The sequence below is a fragment of the Tauraco erythrolophus genome, chromosome Z (genome assembly GCF_009769465.1).
Source record: "Tauraco erythrolophus isolate bTauEry1 chromosome Z, bTauEry1.pri, whole genome shotgun sequence".
NCBI classification, from domain to species: Eukaryota; Metazoa; Chordata; class Aves; order Musophagiformes; family Musophagidae; genus Tauraco; species Tauraco erythrolophus.
Genome location: NC_141496.1, coordinates 11,784,843 through 11,810,067, shown reverse-complemented (window position 1 = coordinate 11,810,067; position 25,225 = coordinate 11,784,843). Strand labels below are relative to the sequence as shown.

General features: G+C 55.9%; 2 protein-coding genes across 2 annotated transcripts; both read left to right on the top strand.

Annotated features, from left to right (window-relative positions):
* The first annotated feature begins 9,334 nt into the window (after positions 1-9,334).
* On the top strand, positions 9,335-10,404 carry LOC104378946 (C-C motif chemokine 21). Its single transcript, XM_009986099.2, has 3 exons — positions 9,335-9,401; positions 9,987-10,107; positions 10,224-10,404. The coding sequence occupies exons 1-3, from the start codon at positions 9,335-9,337 to the stop codon at positions 10,402-10,404; spliced, it is 369 nt and encodes a 122-aa protein (XP_009984401.2).
* An 8,037-nt stretch (positions 10,405-18,441) lies between these two features.
* CCL19 (C-C motif chemokine ligand 19) lies at positions 18,442-20,716 on the top strand. Its single transcript, XM_009986100.2, has 4 exons — positions 18,442-18,499; positions 19,648-19,771; positions 20,125-20,221; positions 20,696-20,716. The coding sequence occupies exons 1-4, from the start codon at positions 18,442-18,444 to the stop codon at positions 20,714-20,716; spliced, it is 300 nt and encodes a 99-aa protein (XP_009984402.2).
* The last annotated feature ends 4,509 nt before the right edge of the window (positions 20,717-25,225 follow it).

Here is a 25,225-nt window from a genome sequence, read left to right as displayed (position 1 = left end):
GGTTCTCACAGGCCCACCTCTCCAGCCTGTCAAGGTCCCTCTGGATGGCATCCCTTCCCTCCAGCATGTCCGACCACACCGCACAGCTTGGTGTTGTTGGCAAACTTGCTGAGGGTGCACTTGATCCCACTGTCCTTGTCACCAACAAAGATGTTAAACAGCGCCAGCCTCAATACTGACCCCTGAGGAGCACTGCTTGTCACAGGCCTCCACGTGGACATTGAGCTGTTGACCACAACTCTTTGAGTGAGACCATCCAGTCAATTCCTTATCCACCCAGTGGTCCATCCATCAAATTCATGTCTCTCTAGTTTAGAGACAAAGATGTTGTGTGGGACAGTGCCAAATGCTTTGGACAAGTCCCAGTAGATGATGTCAGTTGCTCTTCCCTTATTGACCAAGGCTATAACCCCATCATGGAAGGCCACCAAATTAGTCAGGCAGGATTTGCCCTTAGTGAAGCCATGCTGGCTGTCACCAATCACCTCCTTCTTTTCTATGTGCCTTAGCATAGTCGCCAGGAGGATCTTCTCTGTGATCTTGTTGGGCGTAGAGGTGAGGATTGATTGGCCTGTAGTTCCCTGGGTCTTCTTTTTTTTCCCTTTTTAAAGATGGGGGCTATGTTTCCCCTTTTCCAGTTGGTGGGAACTTCACCAGACTGCCACGACTTCTGAAATATGATGGATAGTGATTTAGCAACTTCATCTGCCAGTTCCCTCAGGACCAGCAGATGCACCTCATCAGGTCCCAGGGATTTGTACACCTTCAGATTCCTTAGCTGGTCCCAAACCTGATCTCCTACATGGGCAGTTCTTCATTCTCCCAGTCCCTGTCTTTGCCTTCTGCAACTTGGGCAGCGCAGCTAGAGCTCTTGCCAGTGAATACTTGGGCAAAAAAGTCATTGAGTACCTCAACCTTCTCCATATCCCAGGTAACCAGGTCTCCCATTTCCTTCTGGAGAAGGCCCACATTTTCCCTAGTTCTTTTATCATCTGTGTACAAACAGGAGATTTTCTTGTTGCCCTTGATTTTCCTGGCCAGATTTAATTCTGCCAGGGCTTTAACCTTCCTAACCTGATCCCTGGCTGCTCGGACAATTTCTCTGTATTTCTCCTAGGCTACCTGTCCTTGCTTCCACCTTCTGTCGGCTTCTCTTTTGTGTTTGAGCTTGTCCAGGAGCTCCTTGTTCATCCATACAGGCCTCCTGGTGTTCCTGCCTCACTTCTGCTTTGTTGGGATGCACTGCTCCTGAGCTTGGAGGAGGTGATCCTTGAATATTAACCAGCTTTCTTGGGCCCCTCTTCCCTCCAGGGCCTCGTCCCGTTGTACTCTAGCAAGCAGATCCCTGAAGAGGCCAAAGTCTGCTCTCCTGAAGACCAGGATAGTGAACTTGCTGAGCACCCTCCTTGCTGCCCTAAGGATTTCACAGTCACTACAGCCAAAGCTGCCCTTGAGCTTCACATTCATCACCAGCCCCTCCTTGTTGGTGAGAACAAGGTCCAGCATAGCACCTCTCCTCACTGGTTCCAACTATCACTTGGAGAAGGAAGTTATCATGCATGCATTCCAGGAACCTCCTGGATTGCCTATGCCCTGCTGTGTTGTCCCTCCAACAGATATCGGGGTGGTTGAAGTCTCCCATGAGGACCAGGGCTTGTGAACGTGAGGCTACTCCTGTCTTTCTGTAGAGAGCTTCATCCACTTGGCCTTCCTGGTCAAGTGGCCTGTAGCAGACCCCCACTCTAATGTCACCTGTCCCTGCTCTCCCCTTACTTCTGACCCATAAGCTCTTGTTCAGCTTCTCATCCATCCCCAGGTGGATCTCCATTCACTCTGGCTGGTCACTGACATGGAGAGTGATATCTTCTCCTCATCTGCCCTGCTTGTCCTTCCTAAAGAGCCTGTATCCTTCCATGCTGACACTTCAGTCATAAAAGCCATCCCACCACATCTCTGTGATGACAATAAGATCATATGAAACACTGCAAGTGCAACAGTGAGCTGACCTGAGCTGGCTTTGGTGCCCAGTAACTCCATGCAACACACTAGCTCTCCTGTTCTGAGTGACCACCATATTAGATGGACCCCAAAGTCATGGACTAAATGTACTCAATGGACATTTTATGGACATTTTACAAGGATGGCCCATGGACTAAGGGAATGATACCTGTGTGTAAATTAAAGGATAGGAAGGAGGGTGGAGGTTAATGAGGATATATTGGATGGTGTGGGGCCTGAGCATGACATAAACAGCATTGTATAAGGGGTGGAGATTGTACTGGTTCTGTCTGGGATAGTTAATTTCCTTCATGGTAGCTTGTATGATGCTGTGCTTTGGATTTGTGACCAAACAATGTTGATAACACAAAGATGTTTTAGTTGTTGCTGATGGTGCTTTCACAGTCTCGGGGGCTGTGGTATTTGTCTAGGTAGTCTGTTGTCCAGTGGGAGGTAGCTGTAGACAGTGGAGACAGAAGCGTGTCCTGAGGATGCTCTCCCTGCCTGTCAAGTAATGCTGACGATATCAACTGGTCTCATAGACCTCTTACTTGACTCTGTAACCTTGCCTTGGTGCAGCCATGTGAGGTGTTTGCAATACCGGCAACCATGGACCTGGAGCAGAGCCCTGCACAGACGGAAATTGGGGCTGCAGACCTTGTGGTATTCTTGGAGGGGTAAATTCCCCTTTGCAACCACAGCCCGTTCTTGGGGACACAGGACAGGGCCTGGGCTCAGTCTCGTCTTGGCAGCCCTGAGCAACTCCAGACCTCCACAACATGCGGGGTCTGCTCTGCTGCTAAGGCGTTGGAATGGCACCCACCGGTGGGTACAATGGTGTGTCGTCCCTTCCTCCTCATGCCTGAGCCAGGCACCCTTTGGGAGAGGCTTGCAAGCTGCCCGGATGACTTTCCCAGAGCTGCCCTTGCAGGGTCTGTGGGGCTTTGGCAGGCGGATGCTGCTGGGAGGTCTCCCAGCTTCTGGCTCTGCTGCTCTTCCCTTGCTGTAAACAGTCATCTCGCCTGATCCCCAACCCCAAAGGGAATTTCCAGCCCCTTGCACTGCTCCCAGCCCATTGCACATGGCCTGCGGCCACCTGCCGAACCAAAGAGCGCAGATGCTTGCAGGCTGGCTGCGGCATCTCACGCAGAGTTTCATTCCAAACACTGTTTTCCCCGTGTTCAGGCGTGGGCCCCTTGCCTCCCCTTGGAGACACCCATTTGATGGCCAGGTCAAATGGCCAGTCTTGACTCCCCAGGTCTTTGGTGCACTCAGGTTTGTCTCTGCATGTGCCTTGGAGGAGGTTGCTCTGCATCGTGCAGATCTCCTTGGTGGTGCAGGGTGTCCCATCTGCATTACTCCTGTTAGCCTGGGTGCCAAAATGAGCCTCAGGTCATTTTTCACATCTTCAAGTGCTGACCTGACAGTGGAGTCAGCTATTGTAGGGTTTCGATGGCTCCATCACTCTGCCCTGCTGCTCTGAATTACTGTTAATGACCAGTTATATGTAGGTATGAAGTATATAATTTCTTCCTATCTTTTAGTTATATCCAGGCAGGATGAGACCTGTCCAGTGTGGAGCTGGGCTCCAAGAGTTCTCCTCGCCATTTCTGTCCCTTCCAGCAGCTGTGTCCTTTCTGTGCAGGCTGCTGGGAAAGGCTTGGCTGGCTGCTATTTGGGTGTCCTCCTGGCACCAATACTGCCTCCGATGCCAAGTCTGGATGCCCATGAAGCTGACAGGCAACACAGCAGGTCTCTGCCTGGTGTTGGTGCCCAGCAGCTCCTAGCCCTGTGAGGCTTCATCTCCTTTCTCTTTGCTTTCTCTCTCTCTTTTGCATTTTCCGCCACTGCCTGGGCAGTAGGTGGCTGCTTCCCTGTTTGGGGCGGCCGGCTGAGCCATTGCCAGGAGCAGAGCCCTTCTCTGGTGTTTTCCAGTCTCGGCTGAAGCATATCCAGTTCCTAGCTTACGTGTTGCTCTAACACCTTCTGCGAACTCTCCAGAGCCTTCTCGATGTTTTGCTTCATTTCCCTTCAGTCGTCTTTAATTCCTCTGTCTCCGTTTCACCCTTTCTGATGAACTTGCCACGTGTGCCAACTGCTGTTTGCTCCAGAGGCTGGATTTGGGTTCTCCAGTCCATAGAGCAGAGCTTGTGCCAGAAGCACAGGGCAGAATGGGCTGCTGGGCAGACACCAGGCATCTGCAGCACGCCTCTGCCTGGTGCCGAGTACAAAGTCCGATGTCTCTCAGCAACAAGATGGAGAAGGAGCAGTTTCCTTTCCAACAACACTCAGCCGTCTTTATTCCCAGCAGCTTCCCAAGTCTCTCTGAATTCACAAACCAGGACGATGCCTTTGCACGCAGTGTACGCGTGTGTGCATCCCTGTCTGGACAGAGCCCAGCCAACCCACCTGTTTGGAGCTGTGCAGGGCTGCCAGCTCGGCTGGCACCCACCCCCCACCTTGCTCTGGGGGCTGCTGCTCGCTTCGCCATGAGACGATTTATGGCGTGCTACATCTCTGTTTTCGACGAAGGTTGGGCTGGTGCCAGCAGTTTCCACTGAGTTTCATGCCGCCATATGAGAGACTGTGGGATTTCTGGATGGAGGTTTGATGTGCTTCTTGGCGGAAGAGGGAAGGCTGGGCCTGTGGTTGGTGGAAGGGCTGAAGACCGGCTGAGAGGGGCACAGTTTTTGGACGGTTACGCAAGCACCAGTTCACCTCCTCTTCCATGAAGCTTTCCTGCTCTCTGGTCTAGCATCTCTGCCAAGAGCAGGAGCCTCTCACTGTGTCCCCTTTCCACCACGAGCCTTGGCACCCTGTGGAGGTCTCCGCTGTGCCATGGAGGGAAAGGCTCTGAGCCATCACCCCTTTCAGCACTGAATATTTCCTGGTGACATAAGTGACAAATACACACACTCACAACAGCCTAAGCCCAAAGGATCCTGCGTGTTGAAAAATGCCTGGATCAGGAGGGCTGAGAGCTGAGTGATCCCAACCATGTGCTTTCCACTGGGGGACGAAACACAGATCCTGCCCAGTCCCTTGATTTTTAGGTCTGAGGGAGCACCATGGGCAGCACCACATGCCAAGCAGAGGATGCTGTAGGAAGAGGGCATCTCTCCATGGCACAGTGTCTGCTCGGGTCCCTCTCAGCCTGCTTGCTACCCCTCTGCACGTTTTCCTGCAGTGAGCCTGTCCTACCCCGAAGCAGCTGAGCAGCTCTGCAGATGTGCCAGCAACCAAAGAGTTAACTCCTTGCACCCACACCCAGCCGGGAACCCAAATTTCCAGCTGGGGGGGGTGTGTGTGTTGGGAGTAAACTTCTCTTGGTCGAAGACCCTCTCCGGCTCCAGCGCCCGTGTGCAGGGAGGGGACTCCCGGGGAGCTGGCTTCCCTGCCCTTCCCAGCATGTTGTGCTCATCACGCTCTTCCCATCAGCCTCGCCGAATGCTGGGGGATGGCGCAGCAGCCAGCGGGGAGCCTGCCCCGCTCGTGTGCCGCTGGCTTCCAGCAATTCTTTCCCGCTTCCCGAGGACCATTTTGCTATATGGCGTTTATATACGGTGTGGCTGGCAGGCAGCCCGCTCCCCTTCCCAGCCATGGGGGTTTTCCATGCTGGGCTTTGCGAGCTACCTCTGCGCTGTGTCCTGGGAATCGGTGCCTCTGCAGGAAGGAATTTGCTGGTCAGCGGGTTGAGCTGAGCTGTGAGACCCTGTTCCTGTTAGCAGTGACTTTAACTTGGAGGCAGCATCCAGAAGGATTTGGAAATTCCCAGTCCCCCTGGCTGGCTCCCCTTGATGCCCTCAGTCCATGTGTGCACCCAAGGACCCTCTGCTCCCAGCCTCGAGCCAGCCCGGGAGCAGACCCCGTTGTCTGGTTAAGCAAGGAAGGGATGGGGGCTTTTGCAGGGCTGAAGGGCAGCCCAGAGCTGGATGAGCAGGGGGCTGAGAGATCAAGGGAGAGGGTGTCCTGGCATTATGGAGTGAGATGCCAGGAAATTGTGATGCTGGAAGCCAGGGAAGTAATTCGTAGGTTAACTCCAGACTTTGGTGCTGAGGTGCAGGGTGCAAACGTGGAGAGCATTTAGGATGGAGGCTTGAGTGAGTCCTTACAAGCTGACACAGTGGTTTCCCTGTCTGTGGCCAGAAGGAGTTCCCTATAGCTGAGACACCACAGAGGGACACCCTGCCTGGTTATGGCCCCCTCCCTGTGTCAGTCTCCATCCTGCACCTCTGAGCTCTGGGAAAAGGCTGGAGCCTGCAGGAGCCCAAGCTGGTGAGAAATAGGTTTACAAAGGTGCTGCTGGAGGCTGCTGGTGTTGGAGAGCCCCAGAAATCCTTGCCTCCATCCCCCACCCCCAGCAGCTCCTCTGCATCCCAAAAGTTCGGTCTGCCTTGTGACTCCCTTGCAAACGGGGATGCTCACCCCTCGCTTATTGCCAGAAGCTCCCTGCTTTCTCCCTGGGCTGGGGGGACAGGTGACAGAGCAAGGCACCTGGGGAGGAAGGAATGAACTGGGAGCTCCGAGAGAAGGGAGGCAGGAGGTGAAATGGGGCACAGAACTCTATGTAAATTTCCAGGGGACCCTGCTGATCAGGCAGGCAGGTGTATCTGCATCACTCAGCCAGAGCAATGGCCAAGTACCCCTGCCCTTAGTTTGTTCTCTCCTGGGTCCTCTCCAATCCACGTTCCCTTGAGGGATTGGAGTGAGGGTCTGCTCAGCTGACTGCTTTCTTCAGGTTGCAAATTGGAGCAACCAGAGACTTGCCAAAGATTGATGCCTGTGAAGGGAACACGTGCCCTGACCCTCCACAGCAGCTCAGACAGTTTTCGGGGCTGGCCTCTGGCCAGAGGATGCTGCTGCGGTGTCTTGAAAACACACAGTGAGCCAGGGACTTTCCAGGAGCCTGCTGCTGTGGCTGTGGATGGGACTGGGCAAGGATGGGAGCTGGGCTCCATGATGGGACCGCAGAGCTCTCCTGGGCACCTTCAAGAGTGTAGGGAGCCCTGTGCTAAACCGTCCGTGCTGGAGGCAACCTGTGACATGTCTCCCCTCCCTCCACATCCCTAGTCCTCATACCACATAGGCTCAGGGAGATAGTTCACCAGGGTGGATCGCTAAGGGATCAATGCTTCCCCAGCTTCTCTCGCACATGGATCTGCAGCAGAACAATGACCCAGATGTGCCAAGGGCAAGGTTCATCCAGGTGCTCAGCTGGGCACTGCTGCCTGAAGAGGATGCACAAATAAAGACCGGAAAGGCACTAAAAACTAGAGTGGTTCCCCATTTCCTGCCCTGTCCTGATGCCACCGGTGCTTTGGGGTTGCAGGGATGAGTGACAGCAGATGCAACGCTTCTAGGGACCAGTTGCTCGTGCTGCCAGGCACCCTTGGTAGATTCAGCCCATGCTGTCCAGGCTGGTGCTCATGGCCTGTGCCTGCTGCATGCCCCAGGGGCTGCAGCCCGAGGCCACGTTGACCTAAGTGCTGCATGACTGCGTGGGGAACTGCCTCCCCCTACCCAGACACTGGGAACATGGGTACCCCCCAGCATGAGAGCTCCCTTTCTCTTCTGCATGAGTGATGGTGGAAGCCATGGGAGCACAGCCCTGGGTCCCATACTGCCACAGGCACCCAGCTTGTCCCTGAGTAAGGTAGTAAGCCACTGCAGCTTGCCAGTCTCCTTGCCCAGGAGAGGGCCGTGGGGCAGTTGTTGATGAGCCCCTCAACATGACTCCAGCATTTCCTCCCCCCACTGAGGGAGACAAGAGCCTGGGGATCTTTTCACAGCTTTACTTTCTACAGCAGCTGGGACTTTGGTCTCCTCTTGGGTCATAAATTGCCCTTGATAACTCTTTATGAGGGTCCTTATCAGGAACTGGTGAAAAGTCATGGGGCTGCACCCCAGGGCACAGGCAGCGGGGCCGGAGAAGGGGCTCAGCCCTCACCGGCATTGGGGAGACCCCATCACAGCTCTGCATCCTGTTGGGGCTCCCAGGACGCGGCTGACACAGGCAGTAGGAGCGAGGTTGGCCAAGGAGTTGGAGGTCGGGGCAGGTGAAGAGGGGCTGTGAGCAGTGGGGTGGTGAAGCTGGGGATGGGATGGCAAAGTGGGGTCCTTGCTGATGAGAGCTGCCCAGGGGGGCTGGTGAGGTGCCGGGGCCCTGAGGTGGGATGAGAGGCAGTGACACTAGATGCGTCAAGGGAAATTCCAATAATGAGGAAAATGTTTTCAACACGAGTTTTCAAGCACTGGAGCAGGTTGCCCAAAACAGTTGTGAAACCTCCATCCTTGGTCTCTTTCAGACTGTATCCTGGTGATTGCATGAAAATGTCTAGGTCTCTGGCCATCCCCTGCTCAGAGTAGGACTGGCGTTACACTGGGTTGCTCAGGGCTTGGTCCAGCCATGTGGCCATCTCTTTGGGTGGCCTTTGCCACCACAGGGGTGCCCTGAGGGACCCTATTCAGCTCCCCCAGGTCCACTTCTGCATAGCCCCTGTCTTGCTAGCCATGCCCAGCTTGTCCAGTGCACTGGGTCACACCATCTCACTCATGGGAATTTTCATCTTGTTTATGTTGAACCTCAGGAGGTTCCTGTCAGCCTATTCCTCCAGCTGGCCGAGGTCCTTGATCATCCTCAGCTCCCCACCATTTGGTATCAGCACCAACGCACGGTGGGCTGTGCTATCTCCTGCAGCCCCATTTTCAATCTGGCCCTTGCACATCCCAGCCCTAAAGATGTGTTCAGCTGCCTGGGCTAGCCCCTGAGGCAGCCCAACAGGGATGGGGGCTCAAGGAGCTGGGATGTGGGGTCACCCTGAGCCCCTTCTCACTTGCATGGGGTGGGTGGCTTGGCTTGGGAGCAAAGCATGAGGTGGGGAAGCAGAACAGACTTAACTTCTTGGTTTCCTTAATGGCTTGGCCACCTGCCAGGGTCCCTGTCTGGGGAAGAAGCGTGCAAGAAGCAACGCTTGACCCACCGAGAGCAGGTAGTGGCAAGTTGCAAGACCGAGTAGGAAACAGGAGCCCACAAACTCATCTAGCTGCGATGGGGGCTGTGTTTCCGGCATGCCCCCCACCTGGCAACTGGCACCATGATGGGCAGCTGGGAACAAGACAGGACGCGTCCGTAAAGGGGGGCTCGTGGCTTACAGGAATCCCCCACCCTCCCGTTTCTCCGTCACCCGGCCCTCGGCCGGCTGGTGGGCTGCCTGCCAAAGCTGCTGGAAAACGAAAGCGGATCATCCAGAGATAAATAGGAGTCCCTCTCGGCACAAGGCAGCAGCGTGTGTCCTGCTCCCCAGCCTTGCCCAGCTCAGCACCCGTGGCACCCGCCATGGCTCTGCGCCTCTTCCTGCCACTGCTGCTGCTGGCTGCTACCCTCCTCATTGCCCAGGCTCAAGGTGAGGGGCGTGAAGCCCTCCTGCTCACCCCTGGGTGGGATGGGGCAGGGGATGCGGGTGCTCAGCAGGGTCCGTGCAGGGCGCTGAGCGGTGCGGTCACAGCGCACGGGGGGTGTTGGTGGTGCGTTTGGGTGGGTGCCTGGCTGTGGGGTTTGCGGCGCAGTCGTGGCGGGAGGGGGTGTGTGTGTGCATGCCTGGCTGCTGCGTGGCAGTGGCTTGCAGCGCTTGCTTGGCTTGGGAGCACCTGTGTGTGTGTGCACATGGCTGGTGGGGCAGCAGCACCCCAAGCTGAAAAGTGCAGGCAGGAGAATGAGGTTCAGTCCCTTTTCAAGGAGCTTGTCTCTGCCTCAGTTTCCCCTCCGCCAGCAGGGAAATTGTTGTCACATATCCCTGGGGCAGGGTCCAACCTGCAACCAGGCATAGGGATTGAGAGCTCCCACCCTCATGTGCTGCCCCAGGATCTCCCTTGTGAATGACACCAAGCAAGCCCTATGCCATCAGCCAGCCATGCTGTGCTCCCGGTGGCTAGGAAGACACCCTGGCTCGGTGAGGGTCCAAAATCCCCTATCTCCCTCTTGCTCCCAGGTATTGGCACCTCAGCCTCGGACTGCTGCCTAAAGAACAGCGAGAAAGCCATCCCCAGCAAATGGGTGAAGTCCTACAGCCTCCAGGGACGTGAGGCGGGATGTACACTGCATGCCGTTGTGTGAGTACCCCACTGTAGTTAGGATAATCCGGAGCAATTTGGTTCCAGCCAAACCCTCCCCCTCTGTGTCCTTCCCCTGCTCACCTCCCAGCAAACCTTTCTGCCTGCACCCCCAGCTTTACCACCAAGAAGAACAGGAAAATTTGTGCCTCTCCCACCGACCCTGCTGTCCAGAAGCTAATGCAGAACCTGGACAAGAAGATGAAAAATGACAAGAAGGACAAGAAGGACAAGAAGAAGGGACAGTCCTCGCGTCCCAGGGGCAGACCCAAGCGGCAGAAGTGGCAGCAGGTCTAACTAAGTCAGGCCTGAAGAGGTAGGCAGAGGGGAGTGGGGGGTGGCAGGGTGATGGGGTGAGGGTGCTGCCCCCATCCTGGATCCTTCTCCATGGGAGGGTGGGCATCAGGCTCCTGGGACCAAGCCTGGGAGAGCTACCACAGCCATGGCTGGAGCATGGAGGTGCTTGGGGCACAGCTCCCTCCTTCTCTGTGCTTGCCTTAAAATTCTGGAGCTGCTGGGACAAGGCAAAGCTTGGGGGCAGGCAAGGCACATCATGCAAGGCGACAGCCACTTGTCTGGGATGGGTGCTCTCACTGAGACCTTCTCCACGTCACTACGTCCTCCTTGCCTTCCTTAGGACGGATGCCTTCCGCACCGATGACCGACCCACCGCCTGGCAATGGACATTCACAGACCACCCACCCACCCGCTGGCCCCAGGGCGAGGACTGGGCTGGCTGAGGGGGCTGCTCTCTGCTCTGCAGCCCCCTCCTCGCTGCTGTGCCTGCCACAGAGATCCCTCCAGCTGGGACCCCCTGCACCAGCTGGGTGTTCTCGGTGGCGGGGGGCACCCAGGTCTTCACTCACCCTCTGGTCACGCCAGCGGGGACCTGGACCCATGTGGGAGCTGAGCCACGGCCCCGAGGGGGAAGTGGGCAGCCTTTCCACCAAAGGGGATTTCTGTAGCCTTGCAGGATGGCAGCTTTTCCTATGACTTTTTTGGGGGTTTTATACATTTGTATTTATGTTTAAAGACTGTGCTTTCATTCAGTCTTCCTGGCTCCTTGTGCTTCACAGAGTACCCTTTATGCTGCAGGCTGGCTTTTCTGGAAGATTGCTCTTATTTTTCTACCAAGTAAACGATGGCTGCATTTAATTTCCCTCTCACCTGTTTGCTCCTTTTCAGCTTGCAGGGCTGTGGGGTGCCAGGCAGGTCCCATGTCCCCATGGTCCTGCCTGGGCTGCTTGCTGGGCGCTTCCTTGCAGGGTAATTGATAGAGACTGAGATGGGGAGTTTGGGGACAGCTGGGGTGACAGTGTGGCTGCACATCTGGGCTGTTCTAGGTTTTCCCTTCTGCTCTTGTAACATGCTGTTGCAGTTTGGAGGAAGATTGTCAGGATTTGTACTTTTCATTTTTTAAGTCCTCTTTTTTTTTAGGTACAAAATTATGGTGAAATCAGAACAAATTGGTTTTGCTGCTGTCAGAGATTCAGACATTATCAAGTTAAACGCTTGGTTTTCTGAAAAAAAAAACCCCACTCTCTTATGCTTTCTTCCCAAGTCTGAGAAGCTCATGCGATGAAAACCGCATGTGAGGCAGTGCAGGTGGAGGAAGAGAAGACTTTGCAAAATCCATTGCAGACATGCCGCAGCTGTTTGAGCAGCTCTACCCCAAACCTTTAGTAAAAGGACACTAACCGAGGGACACCATAAGGTGAGACTGCAAGCAGAGAGCTGACAGACCTCCAAGACTGGGTTGGTGAGGAAATGCCATCTCCCTGTGCTCGCAAACCCCCTCCAGCACAATGAGAGGGAGTAATTTGAAGGGCTTTGCCGCGGCTGCAGTGCTTTCTGCTTGCAGAGACTTCAGACGTGGACTTTGGTCAGTAAAAGTCTATTAAATCATATAATTTCAATAATAGGGTTTGCAGGGCTTAACAGTATCAGCAAAGGCCGTGTGTTGGCTGGTGTAAAGCTTGTAGCTGAGTGTTTCTAATGAGCACATTTATCTGGCTTGATTGCTTTATTAGGAGGGCATTTAGGTCGATTACTTTAAGGCTGTGTAAAGAAACTGTGAAGTCCAAGATACCAGTCCCGCGCATGGGACGGATGCTGAGCTGGCTCTGTGCTGCCCTCTCCTCCATGTGGGAGGACGTGGCCGTCTGCCAGACCAGCTTTTGGACAGGATGTGAGGCAATAAAATATATCCTTTACAACCAAACTCACTCGTTCTGGCTGTTTTGATGGGCTTCGGCGGGGCGGGGAGGGCTGCCTGGGGGACTACGCTCCTGCCCCACACACCTTTATTCCCCAGGTCCTGGCTTTTGCAGCTCCTCTGGCGCTGCATCCCTGGAGTGCAGGGGCTGGGATCTGCTGGCACAGGAGAGGGGGATCGCGTGAGTTCCCTTTCCTGTAGCCGTGTTGCCCAGCAAGATGAAGCTGTCCTGTTTGCTCAGCCGTCCCCACTGAGGTCCCGGAATACCAGCAAATTCGGGGGCACAAAATGGCTTTGTACGCGGTGTCTTTTGCCCATGGCCGAGACTGTCCCTCCAACTCTGATGCTCCCTGGACAAGCTCCACTTGCGCAAAGCAGGGACTCTGTGCTCCTGGCTGCTTTGGGAAAATAGCACTAAATCAAATTATTAATGAGGCTGGGCTCTGGCCTGGGCTTTGTTGGGAGCCTGGGAACTGACACTGGGAGTCAGCCAGGGCTGCTGTGGGAGGGCTGGGGGCAGCCCTGGGTTTGCTGGGGATGCTCCGTGTCCAGCGCTGCGAGGTTGGCCCTGCCTTCCGTGGGGCTCCTTGTTGTGCTGGTCACAGTGTTGGGGGATTGTGAAATGATTGAAAAAAAAACCCTAGAAAAGAGGCCCAGCCGAATACATCTACAGTCGCAAACAGCAAAACACAAGCAGACAGTGGGAGCAAGCCAGTGCGTGAAATGTTATCTTGCTGTCTCTGTGGCTGCGGATGTCCACATCACACAGGTGGCTTTTTCCCTTCGAAAGCTAGGTGGGCATTAGGCTAAAACAGGTGAAAGAGATGTGCCCATGGGGGTGATCTTATTTACCCTAAAATTTATCCTAGAAGTAGAGTTTGTGGAAGAGCGCTGGAGTTTGTCCCATTCTCCGGCACAGACATCTGCTTGGGAAGGTGCATGTGGACACGGGCACAGATGCACATGTGCAGCCCCACATGTGCCTGTGCCTGCACACACATGGGTGTTTGCACACCACTTCCAGCTTTACTGCAGAATGCTGCTTTTAAGGAAAATAAGGTGTCAGGGTTAGTGGGAGCCTCTGGCTGGGGAGGCAGGTGACCACAGTGCCACCACAGTGAGATGGTACCAGGGAAACGCCTCCCAGGAGATTGCCTGCGAGAAGTTGAAGGGAGAGGTGATGGGCTGGGATCTGAAGCGTGCAGCAGGGGCCAAAACCCCTTCCCCATGGAAAAACTGAATCCATAGACCCCAGCTGAGTCAAGTGATGTAAAGAAGATGCTCTAGGGCAATGACGCAGTGAAGCAGCAGAGGAGGATTCACGCAGTTGTACCCCTGGGTATGTATCCCTGGGTCTTTGCCTCATGTGCAAAGACAAGGCAGCGTTGATGCAGCACGTGCTGGGGCAGCGGGTGTGCAAGGGCTGTACAAGCACCCTTAGATGTTCTGCAGGGAAGGCAAGAAAGTGGCAACCGAGTCAAGAAGAGCAAAAAGTTAGGAGAGCTCAGCCACCCTGGAGCAGAAAGGCATCAGTGACAGCAGAAAGTAGCCAGGCAAGACAGAAATGGCAGAGTGCAGCCAAGACGAGGGTTGAATGCTGGCCAGATGATTAGCTGAAGTCATTAGCCGGCGCAGACAGTGCTCCGGGCTTGTGCCGGCAGTGGAGCGTGCTGGGCTGCAATGCCGGGCTGAGCTCCAGCGAGGCTCACCTAGAGACACGTGCACCGGCTCTGTCCCTCCGTCCCCAGCCATTCCCAAGAAGCAGGAGCCAGCTACACTGCAGTGGCCCCATGGGCACCAAGAGCTGTTTCTGGGACTGCGTGGGTGCGAGAAGGGCTAGTGCAGTGGTTTCCAAGCTTCCTTGAAGCTTCAAGGTGTTTTTTAGTGCTGTCTCCACCAACGTTGCCCTCCTGAGGTCTGCTGTGGTCTTGAGAGCAGAGAGGAGGTGGAGAAGTGGCTGGCGGGCAATAGGGACTCCCACCCTTTCTGCCTCAAGGTATTTCCTGAGTCTTGGCTATCCCTTGGGACCCATCCTGTCCTAGATGTCTGCAGCCCAGAGCCTCCTCTCAACCCTTTCTTTGCCTACATATACTTCCCAAATGCCCTTCTTCCACTGTCCTCCTTTTTGCTGGCTGGAGATCCTTGGGCTCTGGGTGTCCTGATGCTGCCAGTCCTACTTCCACTTGTCCAGACCCCCAGGTCCTTCTACTTCCCTCCCATCCCACTGGGGATTGCAGACCTCCTCCAGGGCTGCAGCTCTCCGAGACACAGTGGAAGAGCATCTGCTCTCCTCTGAGGATGTCCTGTGGCGAGGCCAACGTGAGCTGTGTCCCAGAGCTGCACCAGACCGGGAACTCCACAGTCTCCTCTGCCCAGTGCCCAGTATCAGAGTAAGAGCTGACAGAGCAGTGAAGAAGAGCAGCCCCAGCCCCAAAGGATTTTGGTCCATCCCGTGTGCTTCTAGGTCTGTCCACAGGTGAGTTTGGTGTGCAGCCTCACTGAGCATCCTTCCTGCCAAGCTGCGTGGGAGATGTCAAGGAAATGGCTGATGGGCTGCTTTTTGCACAGGTTGCTGAGCTGTTCCCCAGCCATCCCTTCCTGAAGCCCCTGGAGCGGTTACGGAGAGGAGGAGCAGCGTGACAGCAGGGAGCCAGTGCTGGGGGCATCCCACTTGGCCACTGCCATCTCAGTGCCATCACAGCATGTCTGAGGACATTTGTAGGAAGAACCCAACTGGGAGACTGCACAGCCCAAAGATGATGCTGAGGGACACATGTGTTGCAGAGACCCCAGGAGATGGGTGCACACCTGGGGGGAGTCAAGCAGGACGCAGCTGAAGGGTCTTGGCTCTGCTGCCCATCACCTGTGGTGACCTCAACATCAATGACACTGAAGCCAATGAGCGTTAGGGACAGATGGGCTCTAACAGAGTGGGAACTGACATCTTCTGCATCCCTCTGAGCCAGATCCTCAGGATCATCTTTGCTGCCTATGGGCAAAGGCATAACTTGCTCTTTTTTTCCCCTTTTAAATCAGATTGACTGGTTTCCCTCAGCTAGAGGAGACCCAGTGCTGTGCTGAGCCCTGGGTCTGGTGGGCTGCTGGTCCTTGTGCTGCACCAGGACTGGGACTGCAATGAGAGTAATGCGGGAGGCTCCCTTGTGCCGGGAGTTGCAAGGGAAATTGAAACAACTGCAATGCCTGCCCAGTATTTCCCAATGAGGTGAATGCAGCCAGGCCAGATCCTGCCCTGGGGGCTAGCTGTGCCTGGAATTTGCTGAAATTCCCCCTTTGCCCTTTCCAGCTCTGTAGCTTGGAGGTGGAAAGCGAAGCACCACAAGGCACCCCAGGGACCACGCCGGAGCCCACAAGCTGACAGAGAGCAGCTGCCCTGGGGGCTCCCACAGCTGGTAGGTCTCCAGGAGGGTGACAGCATGGCTGGTCCTCCACGAGAAGAGCCCGGGGATAGAGGTGATGCTCACACAACCCATTTGCATTTTGATGGATTGGATTTCCCATGAGGATCCCCCACCGTGCATGGTTTCCACTTTAATTAACCACTGCATTATTGAGGCTTCTGCAGGGTGAGTGCTCAGAGATGCTTCGTGATGCCTGTGGTGCCTCAGGGCTGGAGCTCCAGTGCTCCCAAATTGCTTAAATGAGGCTTAAATGGGTCAGAACTCACGATGCTTTCCCATCTTCCCGAATTGCACCCGATCCCCTGCCCATTCCCTGCCTGTGTGTGCCTCTGAGGAGCCTGGACCCCAAAACATCCCCTCTTCCTCATCTGTGTCCTTTCTTCTGGTCCCCAAGGCTCAGCCCTGTGAGGGGGATGGGGTGACCTCCCTGCATGCCACAAGGATGCACTTGAGAGATGACCACTCTCTTCTTAGAAATCCCACTGACCCCAGTGGAGGGGGGGGAAACCCGTCACATTCCCCTTTCACAATGTGAGTGGAAAGCCCCTTTCCTCACCCTCCAGTGTCCCTGAAGAGGACTCAGTGTCCCTTCAGAGGTGACTGAAGCAGCCATGCTTTCACCCCCTTGGCATCCAGACAGCTGCCGGGAGGAGGCAGAGCCTCTCTTTCCTGCCCATGTGTCGGCAGGGACTGCAGGCAGTGGGAGGGCAGGGCCTTCCCTGTAGACAGAGGGGCAGAAGGGGTTTACCCCCACAAGGATGTATTCTCAACACTGGACTTGCTGCTTTCTGTGCGTGGCCAGCCAGGAGCCAGGAGCGGGTGGGAGCCCCTCGTGCTAGGAAAGTGGCAGGTGACCACACGGCTTGCCGCAGGGACCAGGACCCTAGAAGTGCCAGGAGAGGGAGTCTCACTGGACAAGACCCCCAGCACCTCCCAGCACCCCCCAGCACCCCTTGCCAGTCCTCGGGTGTGCTCTGGTAGTTGCCAAACCCACTGACAAGCATGGAGGTTTATTGTTTTTTTTTTTCTCTCATATTCAGATCTAAAACACCGCATGCAAGGAGGCAAGGGTTTGCCATTGGGCATAATTCCCAGTATCCCTTGCCAGTGGGACAGGGCTCTGCTTTTGGGACCCCTTCTTTGCAGGGGGCTTTGCACTGTCCATCCACCCCCTGGGGAGGAGCTGGGTCTGGGTTAGGAGCAGTTGTTCCTACAGGCCTGGCGACCAGTAGCCAGGAGCTGTCATCCTCCCTGCGGTGGCATCTCTTTGGCAGCACCCCAGGGAGATCAAGTGGAGACCAAGTCCCGGAGTTAGCCTGCTTCCCCAGATCTGCAGGGAGGCTGGGGCTGATGACAGACACTAATCCTCTGCCACCTAAATTCCCCTTCCAGCAGCCAAGATTTGTCTTCAATACCTTGTGAGTGCTAGAAGAAGGCAGATGCTGACTGAAGTTAAGCTGGCACGTTCTGTTTGTGCCTCTTAACTTGCCCACTTGCCCTTGCTTAACCCCTTCAGCACGGCACTGGCTTGCCAGGCCACAGGAGCAGCTGAAGGCAATGCTTCTCTTATGGAGGAGATCACCTCATGCACGAGGCTGGTGCCAGTGCCAGTACAGGGATGGAGCACCTTGGCTGGTGGCATGACTGGACTTCCCTTTTGCTTCTTACTGTGGAACAGGTAAGGGGCAGAGCTCGCCATCTCCTACTGCTGAGAGGAGCAGAGGGTCCTGTCGAAGCCCGCAGATCCCAGCCCTGTGCCTTGTCCCCAGATAGATATTTGTCCCAGTAGAAGTGCTGTGCAGCACCCTCCGATGAGGTGCAAGGACAGGCTGAAGCTGGAGGAAGGGTAGAGGGTGGAAGCATGGAGGTGCCCATGCAGCCAGCGAGTGCTGGCGCCCCGTGCTGTACACACAGCCTCCCTGGGGGATTTCTGTTCCTGTGCTGAGAAAACTTGTTTCCAGGAAGCTCTACAGCTATCTTTGGCCATGAGCCCATTTGCTGGGACACCTGGAAAACAGGTTGTCTTTTGGCATGCGAGATTGCAGCCCTGGAGTGGAGTGGGCGTGGCTCCCCTCCACCCACCAGCTTTGGATGTGCCCCCACACAAGCACTGGAGAGGGAAGGGAAACCAGCCAGGCTCCTGCGACCAGATCAGGGGACTCAGGGGGAGCCAGGCATCACATCAGTACCAATATATACCCCCAAAACAGGTCTGAGGCAAGTTTCAGCCCCAGCATCGGTCAGATGAACCTATGCGATATCTAATGGGAACGTCCCAGAGATGTCTCGGAGGAGGGACTGGGAAATGCATGAGGTGAGACCCACCACATGCTTGCCCAGGTCCCCGGGGTGCTTTTGCAGGGTGAAGGGACCCTGGAGCTGCCCTGGCCCTGACCAGCAGCCCCTGTGGCCCAGGTGCTGGCAGCAGCGAGGTCAGCAGGGTGTTTGGCTCCGGGACCGCTCAGCAGCTGGCTGCAGGGAAATCAGCTGGGATGTTCAGGAACTGTTTGCTGATTAAAATCAGTCTGTGGCAAAACTTGTTGCAACTCCTTTTCTCCAAAAGAAAGTGAAAGCCACAGGCTGGAAGGATAAATAGCAGGGAGCACCATCAGCAGAGCGCAGGGAAGCTGTGCAGAGCTCACCTCTCCAGCCCAGAGCACTGCTGTCTCCAGCCCATCCTCGGCCGAACTCAGCAGCGAAATGCAGCAGCTCCATCTTCTCTGCCTCAGTCTCCTGGTGCTGGGACGTATCCTGGATGGTAAGAGGGAACCTGTCAGGCCGCCTTTCTCGTGGAAGGGAAAGGATCCTGTTTCTTCCTTCCTTTTTCATTTCCAGCAGACTTTTAGAGGGACCCATCGCTGGGGCTCTGTTACAGACCTCCTGCGTCCCCTGCTTGTAGCCTGTCTCGGTGGGACTCCGTCATGCCCAAAGTCCAGGCAGGAGCCCGCCGGGCACTGGGGCTGGAAAGCTGCACTTGGGAAAGGCCGTGGAGCAATCCTGCCTCCCAGTGCTCTATCTCAGCTTGTGCACACGGTGCTGGGATCGCGTTGGTCCCATTCTCCCCAGCAAGCCAGGGGAGCATCCCTGGCATCCTTTGGCGTGAGACAGCCTGGGGGAGAGTGACAGGGGTGGGAGCAGGAGGAAAGGCATGGGCAGAGCCTGTGTTTGAGGGGCTGCTGGTGTTGGACACAGGTCACAGCTGCCTGGGGTGGGTGACACCAGGCCCTCTGCTCTGCTGTGGGGAGCTGGGGAGCGCGGGCAGCGTCTGGTGTTGCACTATACCTTGCTGCCTGGGGCTTCAGGCATCCCTGGACACTGCCAGCCTTGAGGGGCATTAAGAGTGACTATAGCATTTGCTTGGAGTGTGACCGAGGTCCCCTACCCCGCAGTGAAGTGCAGACAGCTGTGTCCCTCAGCTGTCACAGGACTGACCAGTGTGGTGTAGGCTGGCAATGGGGTAGCTGGAAAACCAATGATTCCTTCAGCAAATAAAGCTGAAGGCATTCCCAGCCCCTCTGGAATGTGTGGCTGATTTGAAAGATCCTAAAGCTGGGATCTTGGTGGGTGCTTTGCAAGCCCTGCCCATGAAGACACATACTGCTTTCCCTGCTGCCGGTGCTGGCTCTGGGGATGCAGGAGGGACCAGGCATGCAGAAGGGTTGCCCTCCGCCGGGAAGCTGCTTCTCACCTCCTTCGCTTCCTGTTGGAAGGAGGCAAAGGGCTCCTGGCACCGGGGTGTGGGGGCAATAGAGCATCTGCCCGCTTGTGCAGCTGGGACGGTGTGAGAGAGCATCGTTGGTGGGCACCATCCTGCTCTGCTCTGATGGCCCCTGCACCCTCTGGGAAGGCTGAATGAAAGTGCAGCTGACCTGGGAAAAGCAACCTCAGCCTGTGTTCCTCCTCCAGTGCACGGCGGGAACAACGTCCTCGACTGCTGCTTGCGGACACGCGAGACACCCATCCCGCGGTGGATAGTGCAGGATTACCGGCTTCAGCTGGTGCAGGATGGCTGTGACATCCCGGCTACTGTGTAAGAGCCCCAGGGTGGTGATGGCTAAGGGACAAGAGCCTCAGGGTGGTGATAGCCAAGGGATGGATCCTGTGAGGAGGCAGAGAGGGAGGCAGGGCAGGTTGGAGGAGGAATGTTGAGCTGGGTTTGGGGGAAAAGTAATGGGGGGGGGGGGTTGTGGAAGAAACCTTGGAGATCGGAGTCTCAACCAGAGCAGGAAAACCTGGGACAAAAGTCAGGGAAGAAAGTCATCCCAAGGTGGAGATGGAGGAGGGCAGGGAGAGAGGCAGTGAGCGAGAGCTTGAGCTGTGCTTGGGCACCCCCAGGGTGTCCTGCTCACCTCATCTTGTTTTTTTTCACCATGGGACTGGCAGGTTCATCACCACAAAGGGCAAGCGCCTCTGTGCCCCCCTTCAAGCCCCATGGGTGGTTCGCCTCCAGGAGAAGCTGGATGCCAGTTCTGTCAGGAAGGTAAGAGCCATCCCTGTTCTCAGCCAGGAATGGGGGCAGCCCCGAGGTGGGTTTAACCACCACCAAACAGGCTTTTCCCAGTGTGACTGGACTGCTGGGAAGAGCTGGGACATGCTTTGCTGAGGCATAGATATTTTGTCTTGGTCTTCATCCCTCCTCCCTCCAACTGGAACCAGTCTGGCTCCTCCACAATCCCTCTTCCACGTGGTCCACCAGTGCCACTCTGGTCTGAGACCGACTGGTCCCACAGCAAATGGCACCGGGAGCAAAGCCTTCCCCAGTTCTGCCCTGGAAGCCTGGAATTCACAACTTGTGCATCTTCATGGGCAGGACTTGCGATGAGTTTGGTGGGTGCTTTACAAGCCCTGCCAGGTCCCCACTTCACCACCATGGCTTGGCCATAAGGAAGGGACTCTGGGGAGGCTCCTGCCCCGATGATCACACTTGTCACATCTGGGTTTTTCACTTCCCCAGGCCAAACCCCAGGGCAAATAGTCTCCGAAGAAGCCCATGGCCAGCCCCAGCACTTGGAGCGGGGCTGGCTCCCAGGTATGAATCTGAAGCCAATGGAGCCAACCTGCTACCATCTCCAGCCGCAGAGCCAACCCTCCTTGTGACTCGTGCCAGTGCGCTGGGCTGGGCAGAGCCCTGCCTGCTCTCTCTTCTTTCCTCTGCCTCTGGTGTGACCCAGCAACCTGCATCAGGCTAAGCTGGGGGCTACTGGACTCTGCCGCCTTTGCAGCCTGGAAGCTAGTTGATGGACTGTTCTGTGAGATGAGTTTGGGAGGTCTCGGCCTTCCCTTCAGTGCAGCAGCTGTGACCTCCAGTCTGATCCCTTTGGTTTCCACTGTCAGTCCCAAGCCTGCGTTCTTCTGCATCCCTAGGAAGGGCGGCCAGGACAAGACAGTGTGGGGATGAAGGGGAAGGATGGAGATGTTCCTCACCGGCCATGCACTGTGCTGCTCACCTGCTGAGCACAGCCTAGATGCCCTCACACAGCGTGCAGCCGATGCGGTTCCTCTCTCACACCCTGACTTCCCTATACCATCTCCCCTCCTGCCCTTCCGTGCATGGATAGAAACAGAGCCAGTAACGCGGCGGCAGCAGAGCGGGCAGCGATGTTGCCCTCAGCCCCTGCCCTCCTCAGGGACATTGCCCCCCTTCTCGGTCCACGAGTCTGTCCCACCACGTTCAAACCCTGCTCCATGCTGCTGCCTGGGCAGGGACGGGCTCGCAGCGCTCGGGCCGCGCTCAGGTATTTGCTGCTAGATCTGTTTGATGCAATGATTACGGGTGTAAGTTGCTTCTTTTCTCTTTTTTATTGTGCTGTGATTTTGTTCAATAAAAAGTCAAGCCAGCAGGTGTTTTGTCTGCTTCATGTTTGAGCCCCGATGCCAGCACGGAATGTGGGGTGGAACGTGGAGCGGAATGTGGGGCACACAGCCAGCGCTGCCAGCAGTCCCGCAGCGGCAAGGGGGCTGTGCTGGGGTGCAAGGTCGGGGAAAGGGGCTTTCGTAGGGGTGAAGGGCACATCGTACAGCAGCTGGGCTGCGTGTCTCTCCTGGGAGTCTCTCAGCACCACGGCGAGGCGGGCGCCCTGCTCTGCTGTGCTTGGCCATGCTGCCGGCGTGGATTCCAGCGGGTGGTATTGCAGGCATGGGATGGGAGGGAGGATGCCAGAATTGCACTATCCAGCCCAAACCACTTCAGTCCCACCAGCACAGCTGCCAGGCTGGAGCTCCCTGGCTCTCAGCTCCCACAGGAGCGTGGGACACAGCTGAAGAGCTGCAGGAACAGGAGCTTTGTCCTTGCAGTGAAGGGAAACTGAGGCACAGTGTGGCTGATCGGTTCTGTGGGTTGCCCCGACAGTTCGGTGTTTGCTAGCAGCTGTGCTGCAGGTGAGGAGAAAGAGCTTTTGGGGAAATGGAGGCAGGTGAAGACACCTGCTCTTGGGCACATCTGTGGATAAGGCACAGAGGGCAGCCCACCAGCTCCCGCCCCCATCACCAATGAGCTGGAAGTCCTTGGCCATTTTCCTGTTGAGCCTTGGGTCTCCTGGGTCTGTGCACTGAGAGTATGGTCTTGCTGACCCAAAGTGGCCTTACATTCCCTTGGGAACTGTCCTTTTGCCCGGGTCATGCGATGTTTGAACAAAGCTGCTCTGTTCAGCTGAAGCATGGACTGAACATGCACGAGTGGGATTTGCATGGCCAACAGTCAGGTACCATACTCTCCTCTCAGACGTGACTGTCCGCATGGTTAAATTATTTACACTGTCCCTGGTGAGGTTTTGGTGCCAGCCAGCAACCCTGGGCACAAGCTGTGAGTGAGATGGCTCAGGGACCATTCCTGAAGGCAGAGGAGGTGGCGTGGCCACCAGCCCCTCCAGGGGATGGCATCCATGGTGGTACAGTGGCCAGGCTGACCAAGCCAGGGGACGTCCGGGCACTTGATGGTTTTTGCTGAGACCTGTTGAATGCAAGCTTAGCCCTGACCCTTTCCTCCCCTGGTCTGCTGGGTCCCTTGGCTGGTGGCCGATATTTTCAGATTTTCCTTCTTCTGGGGTCCTCCTCCCTGGTATCTGTGTACACGCAATGCCCTGGGCTCGTCTGTCTCTTGGCATGACTTTTCCAGAGCACCAGCTCTGTCCCAGCTCATTAACTATAGTGACAGGCCCAGCAATACAATCCCGAGGAGGAGGAGGCAGAGGAGGAAGGCTGGTATGGGAAGAGGCCAAGACAAACAGTGTGAGTGGGAAAGGAGGATAACCAGAGCTTGCTTGGGCAGAAGCCTTCATGCCGCTTGCTCGGTGACCCATGAGAGCCCGTGGCTGGGGAGGAGGAGGAGGATGCTCTGCGTAGATCTGCACCGAGGCCGAGCTGCTGCTGCTGGTGCGAGTCCCTGCGCAGGACAAGGGCTGCAGGAGGGGCTTCACCTGAGCTGCACTAGGTTCATCCTTGGCTGGAGGCTACCTTGACAAAAAGCACGATTTCCTGACCCAGTTCCTTGGAAAGCTGAGGGAGAAGGGGCTTGGACCAATGTCTTGGATGTTGGAAGTAGGCTTATCTACCTCCATCAGGGTTTGAGGGACTACTTGGCCAAGCTGCCCGTAAGAGCATGGTTGCAAAGTTTGTGGCTCTCATTTCTTCTGGGAGCAGTAAACGTACCCTCCTCAGAGAAATGCAACCCTTCATCACAGATCTCTGCCAGGTCCTTGTCTTTTGTGGCTCTCAAGGGGGTGGTGGGCCAGGTCCTAGCTCTGGCAGCAGGCTGCCCTTACCCCTGGCAGGTAAGGACAGGAGGAGATGCTTTCCTGGACCAGGTATGTGGTCCTGGCTGGTTGTCCCTCTTCCAGCTCTTTAGCAGCTGTCCCTATTCCAGACCCCGACTTTTGGAAATCTGTCAAAAACCAACAGGGCTCAGTACTTTGTGAACTACAGAGTGAGTTTTTCTGACACAAAATGTCAACAATCTCTTTAGAGGGAAGCAGCCACTTTCCTTAGAGAAGGCAGCTAATCACTGCTGTGTCAAAAACCTTCTGTCCCAGCCAAGAGCTAGTTTCTGGAAAACATGTTTCAAGTCCTCCTGTTTCTCTCTCCTCAGTTGTGTTTTTCCTGCTCGTTTCCTGCCCTCTCTGCATCCTCAAGAGCTGGTGGGGCAGGATCAGGAGCTGCTGTAGCATGATGCAGTAGGTCTGGGGCTACATGCAGGGATTGCTTTGGTATGAGGTATCCTGGAGCACCAGTGGGATGATGGCCCCACATGGACAGAGGTCTTGTGGTCCTTTGCCCATGCCTTCACATGTTACAGAATAATCCTAGGGAGTTGAAACAACTGAGCACACTTTGGGTTGTTCTCTGGCTGCCAGGTCTCATAACTGGGATCATGAGGGCACTCCTGTCTCTCCCAGGCACAGTGAAAGCTGTCTCGGATGCTTCCCAGGCTGCATTCAAGGGGCACAAGACACAGTAGGCACAATCTGCTGCAGTCTCAGGGTTTGACCTGCCATGGACATTCCCAGTCAGAAGGTAGGGTTGGAGGTTCATCGCAAAAACACCTGCCTGCTTCTCTGCAGCAACAGCTGGCACCAAAGGGAGACGCTATGCTGGTCTCACTTGGTGCCATAATACCCCTTCCAGGGGCTTTTTTGGAACTAGTTTTGTCTCTTGCCTCCAAAGAGACGGTGTACAGGGGCTTCTTCTGTCACCAGCATCCCCCAAGTGTTGCATGTGTTGCCCCTGCAGTGACTGGGGAGGAACCATCTGCACTCTGCCCACATGCACACGCAGGAGAGGTGAGCAGCACCACGGTGGCTGAACACCGTTCCCCCTCTGCAGCCCTCGCATGGCCAGTTCACGTCCCCCCTGGTGCAGAGGAGTCCATCTGAGCGGTGAACAGGCACATTTGCCAGTGCAAGGGCCGGTTGTCCCCCGTACTGGTGGTCTCCTCTGCATGGTGCTGAGGCAAGGGGCTGCTCTCCATGGGCACAGCTCCCTTGGCACCAGTGCCGGACCCAACTGGCAGGGGCTCAGGGACCTGCCCAGGTTTTTGTGAGGAGATGGGACATGCGGATGGTTGGGAAGGGTGGGAAGCCAGGTGAGGAAAAGTCCTTTTAGTCTCATCCTGTTGTGCTGTTTGCTCTTGCCTAAATAGTAATGTGTGTGGGTGATGGAGAGGATCCAGGCTTGGCATCTCTCCTCCTCAGGCCCCTGCTTGCTCCCCTCTCATTCCCAGTATGTCATCACCTGTGCTGCTTGTCTGGACATTTTCTGCTGAGATTTGTCCTGTGAGAAGACGCCAGCACCCTTTGCCAGGCTCTGGGTCTCCAAGCAGCAGCTGGTGCCATCCCTGTCACCCTCCTCCTGCAGCTGGACTCTCCCTGGTGGTATCGCCCAGCCTGCACCTCCACGGTATGGCTTCTTGGGACTGATCCCCAGGACTGGATCATGGGACCAGAGTGCTTTTCCTGCTCTGGGTCCTTGGAGTCAGAAGTTGTCTGATATG

Coding starts and splice junctions, on each gene's coding strand:
- LOC104378946 (XM_009986099.2), top strand. CDS start 9,335: ATGGCTCTGCGCCTCTTCCTGCCACTGCTGCTGCTGGCTGCTACCCTC. Junction 9,402..9,986: donor CCTCATTGCCCAGGCTCAAG/GTGAGGGGCGTG, acceptor TCTTGCTCCCAG/GTATTGGCACCTCAGCCTCG. Junction 10,108..10,223: donor TGTACACTGCATGCCGTTGT/GTGAGTACCCCA, acceptor CTGCACCCCCAG/CTTTACCACCAAGAAGAACA.
- CCL19 (XM_009986100.2), top strand. CDS start 18,442: ATGCAGCAGCTCCATCTTCTCTGCCTCAGTCTCCTGGTGCTGGGACGT. Junction 18,500..19,647: donor GCTGGGACGTATCCTGGATG/GTAAGAGGGAAC, acceptor TTCCTCCTCCAG/TGCACGGCGGGAACAACGTC. Junction 19,772..20,124: donor TGTGACATCCCGGCTACTGT/GTAAGAGCCCCA, acceptor TGGGACTGGCAG/GTTCATCACCACAAAGGGCA.